Source organism: Scyliorhinus canicula, chromosome 3 (genome assembly GCF_902713615.1).
Source record: "Scyliorhinus canicula chromosome 3, sScyCan1.1, whole genome shotgun sequence".
NCBI lineage: Eukaryota > Metazoa > Chordata > Chondrichthyes > Carcharhiniformes > Scyliorhinidae > Scyliorhinus > Scyliorhinus canicula.
In genome coordinates, this window is record NC_052148.1 from 20,565,016 (window position 1) to 20,579,761 (window position 14,746).

Below are 14,746 nucleotides of genomic sequence, written 5' to 3' on the forward strand. Positions count from 1 at the left end.
CATTGTGGTTCTTAATAGTCCCTACTCTTTTCCTAGTTATCCGTTTACCCTTAATGTACTTGTATAACAACTTAAGATTTTCCTTGTTTTTACCTACCAGTATCCTTTTATATTCCTTTTTTCCACTCCGAATTTCCTCTTTGTGGCCTCTCTTTCACATTCTAGCCACCTTTAGAGCTTCTGCTGTTTGAGCCCTCATATCTGCCTTAAGCCTCCCTTTTTCTCCTTATCCAATGCTGTATATCCCTCGATATCCAGGGTTCACGCGGTTTGTTGATCCCACTCTTCCTTAAGTGGAACATGTTGACCCTATACTTTCCCTATTTGTGTCTTGAATGCGTCCCATTGTTCTGTCACAGATTTACTTAAAAATGTCTGCTCCCAATCCACTCTGGACAAATCATGTCTGATCTTGTTAAAATCGTTGCTCCCCCTGCGCCCTCAGTCCATCGTTTCTGTGTCACGTCTGTGGTAAGGCTATCTAATTAATCCTACTTCCCTGTCTTTTCCTATAGTCTTGTAAATTTTTTCCCTTCAAGTATTTTTACTTATTTTCAATTCCTCTAGAAGGTTAATATTGAATTTACTTCCAGCATCCTTTCAGACTGTGTGCATTCACAGAATCAAGAACTTTTACAGCACAGAAACAGCCATTTGATCATTGTGTTTGCACTGGCTCTCCAAATTATCAGTTTACTTTGTGCCATTCTCTTTGCCTTCTCCCTGTAACCTGGCGCATTGTTCCTTTTTCAAATAATTGTCTTCTGAATGCCTTGATTGAACCTGCCTTCACCACGCTCTCAGGCAGTGCATTCCAGACCCTAACCACTGGCTGCGTGATCTTTTTTCGTATTGCTTTTGCTCAATTTGCAAATTGCCTTAAATGAAATGAAAAATGAAATGAAAATCGCTTATTGTCACGAATAGGCTTCTATGAAGTTATTGTGAAAAGCCCCTAGTCGCCACATTCCGGCGTTTGTCCGGGGAGGCTGGTACGGGAATCGAACCCTGCTGCTGACCTGCTTGGTCTGCTTTTTAAAAGCCAGCGATTTAGCCCAGTGAGCTAAACCAGCACCTAAATCCATGCCCTCTGATTTTCAATCCTAGATCATGAGATACCGATCTAAAGAAACTAAACTGCAAGCTTGAATGATTTATCAGCACCATCTAGAGCCCTGAGATTGTGTTGTCTGAACATGATCCTGCCTACATTTTAAGCTGGTGAAGATTGTGGGAGGTAGTTTCAGTCTGCCTGCAATTTATTTTTACATTGTTTAGGATTTTGGCTGGCAGTAGCAAACTAAAGCTGCAGTGACCAAATCATGTTATTGGAACTGCATTATTATTGGGTTTTTGTTTATTATGAATCCTTTGCATCAGTGATAGTGCAGTGGGGCGGCATGGTGGCGCAATGGTTAGCACTGCTGCATTGTGGCACCGAGGATCCGGGTTCGATCCCGGCCCTGGGTCACTGTCCGTGTGGAGTTTGCACATTCTCTCCATGTCTGCGTGGGTTTCACCTGCACAACCCAAAGATGTGCAGGACAGGAGGATTGGCCACACTAAATTGCCCCTTAATTAGAAAAAAATAATTGGGTACACTAAATTTTTTTAAAAACCCGTGACAGTACAGAAATCTGGTTCTGTCCTTCCACCTTTTGCCATAACAAGTAACAGCCTATTTTGATCATTATCCTACCCCGTAACAATCATGCATTGAGTATGTAGGGCAATGAGGTTGGCACATTGCGCTTTGCAATACTAACACATAGTGCCACTTTTATTTGCCCCCACTCCAGTATATTTGTTCTGTTATGCCACTCAAGTCCCTATCATAGAATCATAAAATGCAGTGTGGAAAGAGGCCTTTGGAAGAGGCAATGAAAGGAGATGTTAACTATTAGGTACAGCTCTAGTAGTTCCCTACTGTGTATTTTCTAGTCAGTGCCTGACTGGCCGACTCTATATAAAGGCACAAGAACCGTGTGCACTGGAACAGTGTTAAGGGTCCCGGCCCCCTTATCCAGAGAGCTCGTATTCTGTAAACTCCATGCGGTAATTCATCATCCCTACCCTGTGCTGACCCGTGCTGGTTATAACAGAGACCGTTTGGTCCACTGAGTCTGCACCAACCCTCCAAAAATGCACCCCTCCCCCCACCCCAGGGTAACATGGCGGCGCAGTGGTTAGCACTGCTGCCTCATGCTACCGAGGACCCGGGATCGATCTCGGCCCCGGGTCACTGTCCGTGTGGAGTTTGCACATTCTCACCGTGTCTGCGTGGGTCTCACCTCCGCAAGTGGGCAGCACGGTAGCATTGTGGATAGCACAATGGCTTCACAGCTCCAGGGTCCCAGGTTCGATTCCGGCTTGGGTCACTGTCTGTGCGGAGTCTGCACATCCTCCCCGTGTGTGCATGGGTTTCCTCCGGGTGCTCCGGTTTCCTCCCACTGTCCAAAGATGTGCAGGTCAGGTGGATTGGCCATGATAAATTGCCCTTAGTGTCCAAAATTGCCCTTAGTGTTGGGTGGGGTTACTGGGTTATGGGGATAGGGTGGAGGTGTTAAGCCTGGGTAGGGTGCTCTTTCCAGGAGCCGGTGCAGACTCGATGGGCCAAATGGCCTCCTTCTGCACTGTAAATTCTATGTAAATCTATGTAAACCCAAGATGTGCAGGATAGGTGGATTGGCCACGCTAAATTGCCCCTTAATTCAAAATTTTGGAAATAAATGAGCACTCTGCCACCCTATCCCCTTAACTGTGTAACCCCACCGAAGCTTTGGGCACCAAGGGGTAATTAATTAATCATGGCCAATCCACCTAACCTGCACATCTTTGGACTGTGGGAGGAAACTGGAGAATCTTGAGGAAATTAGTGCAGATACGGGGAGAATGTGCAAACTCAAGGCCAAAATTGAATCCAGATCCCTGGTGCTGTGAGGCAGCAGTGCTGACCTAATATCATGCCTAGAGAGTTGACAGAAACTGCAAGGGAATTAATCACTTCTGGTTCTGGTGCTTGCCACTGGTGAGTCTATTTAAAATATCTATGGTGGAGACTCGGGCCAGGTGATGTGCTTGTGCACAAAATGTTCAAAGGGAAGAAATTATGTGGTGTAGGGTGGGGTGAGTCAATAAATATCTTCTCACAAAAACTGAATCACAGCTTTTAGTAAAAGGGAGTTGCTTTCAATTAACAGTCGAAAAGCATTTAGAGTAAATAGAATCATTAGCTGCTAAATATTGGATAAAATGTAAAAGCACAGCTAGCAGTTGAGATCATGTTGCGAATTTTAAAAGCAACAATTGACTCATTTATTGACATTTCATGAAGTGCCGTGAGACACCCTGCAGCATGTTCCAGGCAGTGTACACAAGCAGAATCGACAGAGGGAGATTTCATTTTAATTTTTTTGAGCAAGATGTTCAGGAGAAATCTTATTTCTTGATCAGGCCAAGGTCTATTCACCAAATATACACATTTAGGTGTTCTGATTACATCATAAAATGATCTCTGCTTGAATAGGTAATAGGCCGACCACACACATTTGTTTCAGTTTGATCATGTTTCAATGGTCTTTAAAAATGTCAGTTTCTTATCCTGTTTCATTTTGGAAAGCCTGTTCTCCTTTGCTGGAAAGCCTGTTGGTTAGTTTTGCTCTGTTTTGGTTGTTTTCAAGGACATACCCATCTGGTATTTGCCCCCAACAGCAATATTGGGGAAAATATTGAGAGGATATGGTAGCACCTGAATGTTCCCACCTTACTCCCCTCAGGCTTAAGAAAGCCCAGTTGCAATGTAGACGGACCACAATTGCAGCCAAACTGCTAAAATTATGAGGAATTGCGTGTGAAGAGCATTCTTCCAGGTGGGGTACAGTCATTCAAGACAAAAGTTAGGTGCTGTGGTTGTAGGACAATAGCTTTCTATTGGAAGGATGCCCCAGCAAAACTAGAGCCAATGTGAATCGGGGGGAACTCTCCACTGGTTGGAGTCATAACTGGCACAAAGGAAGATTCATGACATCACTGCAGAACTTCCTCAGGGTAGTGTCCTAGGCCCAACCATCTTCATCTGCTTCATCAATGACCCTGTTCCATCATACGGTCAGATGTGGGGATGTTCGCAGGTGACTGCACTGGACAATGTTTAGCACCATTCGCGATGACTCAGATAATGAAGCAGTCCGTGTCCAAATGCAGCTGGACTTGGACAATATCCAGGCTTGGACTGACAAGTAGAAAGTTACATTTGCGCCAGGCAATAGGTATCTCCTACAAGAGGATCTATCCATCATCCCTTGACATTCAATGGCATTGCTTTCGTTGAGTGCCTCACAATCAACATCCTGGGGGGTTACCATTTAACAGAAACTGGACTGGACTAGCCATATTAATACTGTGGCAAAACCTGTCCACCAGCTACATGGCACAAGTCAGGAGTGTAATGGAATACTGTTCCTGGATGAGTGCAGCTCCAACAACATTCAAGAAGCTTGACACCATCCAGGAGAAAGCAGCCTGCTTGATTGCTAAACCCTTACACAGACATTCAGTCCCTCCACCATCGACGAACGGTGGCAGCTATGTGTACCATCTACAAAATGCACTCCAGTAACTCACAAAGGTTCCTTAGGCTGCACCTTCCAAACCCACAACCACTACCATCTAGAAGGTCAAGAGCAGCAAAATACTGGGAACCCCACCACGTGGAGGTTCCACTCCAAGTTACCCACCACCCTGACTTGGAAATACATTGTCGTTCCTTCACTGTCACTGGGTCGAAATCCTGGACCTCCTGAGTGGGCCGTGCAAAATTGGCTCTTAATTGGAAAAAAATTGGGTACTCTAAATTTATTTTAAAAAATAATCCTGGAATTCCTTTCCTAACTGCATCAGTTCAAGAAGGTAACCCAACACAACTTTATGAAGGGCAATTAGGTATGGACAATAAATGCTGGCCTAACCAGTGACGCTCACATCCTGTAAATTAATTTTCAAAAAGCTTTCTATAGGAAGGGTGAGATAAATGGGCTAGATGACAATGAGCCCTCCAAGCTGCATGGGTGTGTAGCCACGCAGCAATGAGTACTGCACCACAGAGGGAACAAACAGCCTCCACAAAAGCAATGTCCTCTTTAAGATGCATGGTCATTAGTCAATCCTAAAGGGTCCATACAGTGCAACAAGCTGGCTGCGCACTGCAAAGCTAAATTAGAGCGACCGTTTCACATTATAGGACTCTGGCCTCAGCTGGTAAATTTTAAATGGTTTTAAAATGTAACTGTTTAAGAGGTCCATTTGGCTTCTGAGTATATGTCATACTCACAGAGGTTGGTGAGAAACCCAAGCACCAAGGTTTCATCCTAAACTTTGCTCCCAGTACCCTAACCCACACAATCTCTGTGCTCACTGACCTACTTTTAGCTCCTGCTCTGTCAGTGCTTTGGTTTTAAAATTCAAATCGCTTTTTTCAAACCCTTGCCTGCTCTGTCTTTGTAACCACAGCCTTGCAATCCTCCACTTCCTCTGTGTTCCTCCATTTCTGACATTGCACATCCCTGATTTCCATCACTCCACCATTAGCAGTTATCCCTTCAACAACCTCAGCCCCAAGCTGCAGAATTTCCTCTTGGAGTCTTCCTGCTGCTCCACACTTTTTATATTCCATTACTAATTATCCTGAAACTTTTTGAACGTTTTGTTGTTGATTTCACATCCCCTTAATTCTGCATAGGAAAGTGGTTTTTATTTTGGTCTATTTGCCTGGTGCTTATCTTGAGATCTTCTTGTCTTCAATGTATCTACAAGTAGAAGTCATTTGTCTGTGTTTGACTGTTTTATCTTTTGAATAACTCTGGCAAATTACCCATTAATTATTTCAGTTGAAAAAAAATGGTAGCCCATTGTTTCTTCAGCCTTTAATTGCACGATAATGAGGAGCCTAAAATCTTGTGCTATTTTTCACATGAACAAAGCTTTACACAGTCATCATGACCTCTTTGCTTTTGTACTCCACCTCTTTCACTCCAAATCCCATTTGCCTTTTTTATAGATTTTTAAAATTCTTTTCACCACTTGTAATACTTTCTGCATCTGGGTGCATGAAACCCTTTGCTAATCCACTGTGTTAGAGACAGCACAAGAAGGAAGGTATTTGACTCATAGTGCCTGTGCTGGATCTTTGAAATATCTCCCCATTGGATAAGGGGGGATTTTATTGAAATTTACAGGATACTGCTAGGCCTGGATAGGGTGGACGTGGAGAGTATGTTTCCACTTGTGGGAAAAGCTAGTACTCGAGGGCACAGCTTCAGGCTGAAGGGACAATCCTTTAAAACAGAAATGAGGAGGAATTTCTTCAGCCAGAGGGTGGTGAATCTGTGGAACACTTTGCTTCGGAAGGCTGTGGAGGCCAAATCACTGAGTGTCTTTAAGACAGAGATAAATAGATTCTTGATCAATAAGGGGATCGGGTTACATAGAGAAGGCAGGAGAATGGGGATGAGAAACACATTAGCCATAATTGAATAATGAAGCAGACTGAATGGGCCGAATGGCTTAATTCTGCTCCTATGCCTTGTGGTCCTATGATCTAATGAGGTTTTGTCCTCAAGGAAATTCTAATTTTTCCCCACATTCCAAGAAAAATGAAATAAAAATGCCTTGTAATTTAACATTGGAAATCAGTGCCAAAATATTATTTTTAAGGTGCCCAAAATGAACACAGTACTGTAGGTGCTTTCTTTACTCATTCAAAGGATCTGGGCTTTGCTGAGTAGGACAGCATTCCTTCCCAATCCTAATTGCCCTTGGAAAAGGTGAGCTGTCTTCTTGAACTGCTAAAGTCTCTGTGGTGTAGGTACACCTACAGTGCTGTTGGGGAGGGAGGTCCAGGATTTTGACCCAGTGACAATGAAGGAATAACAATATATTTCCATGTAGTGGAATTTGAACCATGTTCCCAGAGCATTACCCTGGATCTCTGGATTACTAGTCCAGTGACAATACCTCCACTTCCCCAGGTATGGTCCAACCAGTGCTTCATATAGGTGAGGCATAAATTATATGCCTTTCAGTACTAAATATTGACATAATAAGGTAACAAGCAATCTATGCCAAGGTATGCAGCAAGTCGTGGACAACATTCAAGTTTTCCTCCAAGCAAACCCCATTCTCACTTAGAATTATTTCACTGTTCCTTCCCTGTTGCTGTATCAAAAGCCTGGATCTCCCTCCCTAATATGATTATGGGTATATCTACACAATATGGCCTGCAGCGATTCCAAGAAGGCAACTCGTCACCACCTTCTCAAGGGCAGTTACGAATGGGCAATAAATGCTGAATTAGCCAGCGATGCCAATGTTCGTGAATAACTTTTAATAAATTGTGATAACGGGAAGTTTGACAAGAAAACAGAGTGCTTGCCAATATCATTTTCATATATTGGCTCAGTGTAGAACTTTGGGGTATTGCACTAACAACTACCTGTCAGTCGGAGAAACGTTTATTGTATTCCTATGCAATATATAATTTGCAATTCTTTCTATCCATGCTGCCTCTTCTCCTTGTTCTGCATAGGCCCTAATGTTGTCAACCGATTTCCTTACTGGCACTTCAGCAAATCCTTTCTAAAAGTCCAAATGAACTGCACTTACCCTTGGCCTCTTCCATCTATGATGTATAATAAGTTCTACTTCGCAATCGGTGTTGATGGTTTGGGTAGTAAATTTGTTGTTGCTGTTAAAATTAACCAATTGATAGTTGCCTGGCTTAACCTCAGAAATGCAACATTTGCCTTGTTCCAATCCTTTATCATAAACTCTGTGCACTGAATTGTGATAAAATCATGGTTAGGCCCTCTGGTAGCTCTTCACTAAACTCCTTTGATATTCCAGGATGTGAATCTGGATACATGCCAATGTTATTGCCCTCAACCTCTAAAATATTTTCCTCATTAATACTCATATTTCTTAGCTTAGTCAGATTTCTGTTTTCTACACGCACAAGCCTCTGAGAACTTTTTTCACTTTCTTTGAAGACTAAAACAAATAATTCATTCAAATCTGTTTATATAAAACTCTCCACCACCGACGAATAGTGGCAGCCTTGTGTACCATCTACAAGATGCACTGCAGTAACTCACCAAAGTTCCTTCGACAGCACCTTCCAAACCCATGACCACTACTATCTAGAGGCCAAGAGCAGCAGATACCTGGTCACCCCAACACCTGGGGTTCCCCTCCAAGTTACTCACCATCCTGACTTGGAAATATATCACCGTTCCTTCACTGTCGCTGGGACAAAATCCTGGAACTCTCCCTAACAGCATAGTGGGTGTACCTACACCTGAAGTACTGCAGCAGTTTTTGAATTAAAAAAAAATCTTTATTGTCACAAGTAGGCTTACATTAACACTGCAATTAATTTACTGTGAAAAGCCTCTAGTTGCCACATTCCGGCGCCTGTTCGGGTACACTGGAGGAGAATTCAGAATGTCCAATTCACCTAACAGCACACCTTTCGGGACTTGTGGGAGAAAATCGGAGCACCTGGAGGAAACCCACGCAGACACGGGGAGAACATGCAGATTCCGCACAGTGACTCGAGCGGGAATTAAGCCCTGGACCCTGGCACTGTGAAGCAGCAGTGCTAACCGCTGTGCTACCATGCCGCCCAAGAAGGCAACTCACCACCACCTTCGGAAGGACAGCTAGGGATAGGCAGAAAATGCTGGCCGAACCAACGATGCCTACATCCCGTAAAAAAAAATACAGTAATAGTTTTGCCAAACTTATTTTTCAGTGCCCTGACCCACTCTTAATCATTCTGTTCATGAATTCTTTCTAAATGAAAGCCTTCTTTCTCCATGTGCAGTTTGTTAGGGAACAATATAGAATAAATTTGGTCAGTCTCAAATTAGTTTGCACTGGGCAATGAATGGAATATAAAGTTGACAAGTTCGGCTCCAAATGGGAACCTTCATTCGGGCATCTTGAATATGGGAATTGGAAACGTGAGAAACCATTTGATTCCCCCCACCCTCACCCAGGTCATACGATTAATATTATTGCAAAGTCTAATTGTTACATGATTAAGTTAACAGTCTTGTCTAGCCATTTTGTTGAGAAAAATATTCATTTTACTGCCGCTCACCCAAAGGAACCAGGGCAGTAAGCAATAAAAAGTGCTTGTATAAATAAAACTGGCTCATATTGTTTTTCCACTTTAGATTTCCCAGTGGTGTGCTGAATATGCCCTCTCAGTTCAGTACCAATATGGCATGGTGGTCTGCACCCAGCCCCACAGCCTGTCCGCTATGTGTTTGGCACAGCGTGTGGCAGATGAACTGGATTTAAATGTGGGTCATGAGGTTGGATACCGTGTCCCTTATGAAGATTGCTGCACGACAGAAACCATTCTCAGGTCAGTTTTGCATGCAGGTGAATCTTTTAAGCTCATTTTCAGTTTTTTTTTTATTGCTTGTTATGAAAGGTGTCATTTGTTGTTAACCCCATAGAGCTGCAAACTAGGCTCTGAGAAAGGCAGACCAGCACAGCCGATTAAATAATATCACTATTAAATGATCTCCAAGTACTTCAGACTCTAAATTACCTATGGAGTGCATTGGCTTATATAAAGACATCACCTAATTTGTGCTCAGCCAGACAAAATAGGAAGAAAGTCCTTGCCTTTCATGGCCTCTGGATATCCCAAAGTCCATGGGTGGGATTCTCCGACCCTCCGCGCCGGAGGATACTGTTCACGGTGGAAATCTGGCACAGTGGCGCTTCCGCGATTCTCCGCAGACCCGCCAGTCCTGCGCACGCAGTCGACGGGGCACCAGTCAGGGGCTGTTGGAACAGGCCCCCGTGGCGATTATCCGTAGTCCACCAGCTGAACACCCGCCGGCGTGCTTTACGTGTGGTAACAACCGGCAGGAGCTGGGGACCGCAGTCGCGGTGGAGGTCCTGGTGGGGAGCGGGGGGTATCTGACTCTGGGAGGGGCGCCAGAGTGGTGGCCAGGCCCGCGATCGGGGGCCACCGATCGACGGGCCATCGCGATCTGGGAGGGACCTACCTTCCTTCATGCAGGCCCGCTGTGTGGCTCCACCATGTACGCAGTGCCCACACCTAGGTGGGCCGTCACGCGCATGCACGGACCCCCTTGCGGCCGCCATCCGCGTGCGCGGCCGCACGGTCTGGCTAGCAGGGCCCTTCCGGCAGCCACAACTGCGGGACGCACGCCGGGACTCTGCTAGCCCCTGGAAATCAAGGAAAATGTCCGGAGTGACTCTCACCCGTTTTCCGGCGGGCGTGGGGACTTAGTCCCCAGAAGGGAGAATCCCGCCCCATATCTGTCAATTAAATACTTCTGAGTCCCCACCAGGACCTCCACTGTGGCTGCGGTCCCCAGCTCCTGCCGGGTGTTACCACATGTAAAGCACGCCGGCGGGTGTTCGGCTGGTGGACTACAGATAATCGCCACGGGGGCCTGTTCCAACCTATTGGGGCAGCGCGGTAGCATGGTGGTTAGCATAAATGCTTCACAGCTCCAGGGTCCCAGGTTCGATTCCCGGCTGGGTCACTGTCTGTGCGGAGTCTGCACGTCCTCCCCGTGTGTGCGTGGGTTTCCTCCGGGTGCTCCGGTTTCCTCCCACAGTCCAAAGATGTGCGGGTTAGGTGGATTGGCTATGCTAAATTGCCCGTAGTGTCCTAAAATGTAAGGTAATGGGGGGGGGGGGGAGTTCTTGGGTTACGGGTATAGGGTGGATACGTGGGTTTGAGTAGGGTGATCATTGCTCGGCACAACATCGAGGGCCGAAGGGCCTGTTCATTGCTGTACTGTTCTGTGTTCTATGAGTTGTAGTGTGGTAAATGTGGCAACCAAATCACTCCGAGCAAGCTGTCACCAACAGCAGTGTGATCATGACCAGATAGTCTGCTTTTAGTAATGTTAATTGAAGGAGAAATATTGGCCAGAACACCAGGGAAACGCCTTTGATTTTCTTGGAAATAATCCCATGGGATCTTGTACGTCCAACTGAGTGGGGCAGTTTAGTGTATAATCCACCAAAATGCAGCATGTCCAACGGTGTAGCATTCACTCAGCACTACACTGGAGTGTCAACCTAGATTATGTGCTCAAATCCACAAAGTGGGACTTGAACCTGCAAACTTCCGATACAATAATAATAATAATCGCTTATTGTCACAAGTAGGCTTCAGTGAAGTTATTGTGAAAGGGCCCTCATTGCCACATTTCAGCACCTGTTCGGGGAGGCCGGTACGGGAATTGAACCCACTCTGCTGTCACTGTTCTGCATTACAAGCCACCTGTTTAGCCCACTGTGTTAAACCAGCCCCAAGGTGTCCATGTGTCAATCACAATCTGTACTGAGTTAACTGAGCTCAACTATAATAATAATAATAACAATAGGCCAGTGATTTGGGTACTCTACTGGAAATCAGCATCACTTGGTCGCAGCTAGATATTGGGGTGGCCAGGTGGAACAGCTGGGACTTCTGCTGCTGATTGTTATCCTGTGACCATCATTCAGTATCTGCCTGTGCACATGTCAATGTAAGGTTAGCACTGGGGTCAACACTGATATCCTCATGTATAGCCATGAAAGAATCCGCACTTTGAGGTACCAAATCTAACAAGGAAAGTTGACTTGATGCGTCAACTTGCAGTCATCTCAACTCCACATGCTCTCCTTTCCTCACTACAAGGATAAATATTTAACAACTAACAAGCACAGACAAAAAATATAATTTCTCAATTTACATTAATGGAAAATGGCTTTTCGCATATCGAACCTTTCAGAATGTGAATGAGATTTTGAAATGAAATGTGACAAACATTTTGTGCACATGAAAATCTGACAAATAGCAGTGGTACAAATTGAAGTTAATCTGTTTCTCAAAACAAACTTCAGAATTCCAGCATCTGCAGTGTTTTCTTTTTATTAAATTGTTTCTAGCTGCATTGGTGGACAGCACGAGTAGTGAAATTTGATCATAAAGGTCCGCCTGAAAGGCAGTTATAGATTTATTTTAATGTGATCGAGTTTTTTGTGGAGGTGAAAAAGATGATTAATGAGGGGAAATCTGTGGATGTTGTTCACGTGGACTTCAGTAAAGCCTTTGACAAGGTGCCTCATGGCAGACAGGTACAAAAGGTAAAGTCACACGGGATCAGAGGTGAGGTGGCAAGATGGATACAGAACTGGCTCGGTCACAGAAGGCAAAGAGTAGCAGTAGAAGGGTGTTTTTCTGAATGGAAGGTGGTGATCAGTGGTGTTTCACAGGGATCGATGCTGTGGCCTCTGTTGTTTGTAGTATACATAAACGACTTGAAGGAAAATGTTGCCGAAGGGCCTGTTCCTGTGCTGTATTGTTCTTTGTTCTTTATTATCTATATAAATTATGGCCCTTTGACCCCTGCAACATTCTGTAAGTTTGTAGATGACATTAAGGTTGGTTGAGTGGCAGATAGTATTGAGGATTGTCAGCAGATACAGCAGGGCATAGATAGGTTGGAGACTTGGCAGAGTAATGGCAAATGGGATTTAATCCGGACAAATGTGAGGTAATGCATTTTGCTGGGTCTAACATAGAGGGGAAATATACTGTAAATGTCTAAACTCTTAGGAATGCAGAAAGTGAGAGAGATTTGGGCATGCAGGTCCACAGATCTTTGAAAGTGGCAACACAAGTGGACAAGGTAGTGAAGAAAGCATATGGAATGCTTGCCTTCGTTAGATGGGGCATCGAGTATAAAAATTGGCAAGTATAGAACCTTGGAAATCGCACTTGGAATATTGTGCACAATTCTGTTTGCCACACTACCAGAAGGATGTGGAGGCTTTGGAGAGGGTGCAAAAGAGGTTTACCAGGAAGTTGCCTGATCTGGAGGGCCTGATGTGGAGGGTGTAAGCTATGCGGAGAGGCTGAATATAGTCGGACTGTTTTCATTAGAACGATGGAAGTCCACAGGATTATGAGAGGCATGGATAAAGTGAATGGGCAGGCACTCTTTCCCAGGGAGGCGGGGCAGTCACTAGGAGGCATAGGTTTAAGGGGGATGGGACGTTTCGGCGTGGCCCATTCGGCATAGCCCTTTCGACGGAGGAATTTTTCGGCGGAGGAATTTTTCGGCAGCGGGAAAGACAGGTTAGTGCAATGAGCAGCCATTTAATATCGGTCTGGGTGAAAAATACAAGACAGTAGAAGGAACATTTTTTACAACTTGCTCTTAGTTCTAGGATGCGCAGCATTTCTCTCCCGCTTTAGAGGCTGTCCCTGGTTTGCACATGAGCAGTGGGTGACTCCGGAAGGAGCCGGCGAGGTGAAGCGGACAGACGGCCCAGTTCAGGGGGACAGCAGCCGGCGAGGTGAAGCGGACAGGCGGCCTGGTTCAGGGGAACAGCACCCCCCCCCCCCCCCCACCCCCAAGGTTTAAAAGGTTTATTCAAAACCTTGGAACCATTTCACCTTTGCTCCTGAGAGGGGAATGGGACGTTTCGGCATGGCCAATTCGGCGTTTTAATAAAGGTTTTTTAACTAGGTTTTTAAAATATTTTTAAAAGTGACGTCGAAATGTCCTGATGCCTAAACGGCCACGCCGAATCAGCCAATTATTTCCCTGACGCCGAATCGGCCACGCCGAATCAGCTGCGCCAAATGGGCTACGCCGAAACATACCAAACCCAGGTTTAAGGTCTGTGGGGCAAAGTTTAGACGAGATGTGCAAGGCAGGGTTTTTTACACAAGAGTGGTGAGTGCCTGGAACGCACTGCCAGGGGAGGTTGTGGAAGCAGATACATTAACTGCATTCAAAAGGCATCTCGACAAATACATGGATAGGATCTGAATGAAGGGATACAGCACCAGGAAGTGCTGAGGGTTTTGTCCAAGGGTGGTATGATCGGTGCAGGCTTGGAGGACCGAAGGGCCTGTTCTTGTGCTGTATTGTTCTTTGTTCTTTATTATCTAAATAAATTATGGCCCCATGACCCCTGCAACATTCTGGCAATAACTATTGGGTTCTGCATTATGGATTGAATCTACGACATTCTGTTTCCGAACGGTGTGCTGCGAACCTGCAAAAATATACTTGGTGCACAAGTTAGATTTTAAATCTTCAGCTTTCTCTCTGTTCTTACATTATAGTCTATTAGGGAGTATTATAACTGATGAACATTATGCAGTATGCTTTAACCATGTATGTTGAGAACGCCAGTCGATAGACTACTGCATTGGTGACAAAATCCAAATAAAATAAAATACATAAATTGTGTATGTTAAATAGATTATTATGTAGAGTTCCAGATGTATGTTATATTGTGTAATGCATGCCTTTACGATTCTGAAGATGTCACACGCAGCAAAAGCAAAGATGAGGCTGTTTATTAGTGTTCTCTGTTTGCTAAGGTGAGGTCATTAGTGCCTTAACAGTCACGTGGTTGAAATTGCATCATTGAGACTGTACTGGAAAAGATAGTTAACTGTTGCACTCCACTTAAATATGGAAATGTTTTACTTGGTTGCAAAACAAAGGGTACGCCTCCCATTTAGTATGTGCATACTAAAAGCATTAATTTTATAAATCCCTGCTATTCCTGTTTTAAATCCATGTTAACTGTAAGGAATATTTTAACCTTCCTGTGTTGTAAACCTTCAATTATGAGATCTGCTTCAAATCTGACAGTGTGAACTATGTTCCAAGACGCACCCTAG

At 44.7% G+C, this 14,746-nt stretch overlaps 1 protein-coding gene across 2 annotated transcripts in view; it reads left to right on the forward strand.

Annotated features, from left to right (window-relative positions):
• LOC119963848 (putative pre-mRNA-splicing factor ATP-dependent RNA helicase DHX32) overlaps positions 1 to 14,746 on the forward strand; it is a 113,680-nt gene that overhangs the window by 10,845 nt on the left and 88,089 nt on the right. For both annotated transcript variants that reach the window (XM_038793201.1, XM_038793202.1), the window contains exon 3: positions 9,234 to 9,427. In XM_038793201.1, coding sequence (XP_038649129.1) covers positions 9,234 to 9,427 — 194 coding nt within the window. The remainder of the gene's footprint in view (positions 1 to 9,233; positions 9,428 to 14,746) is intronic.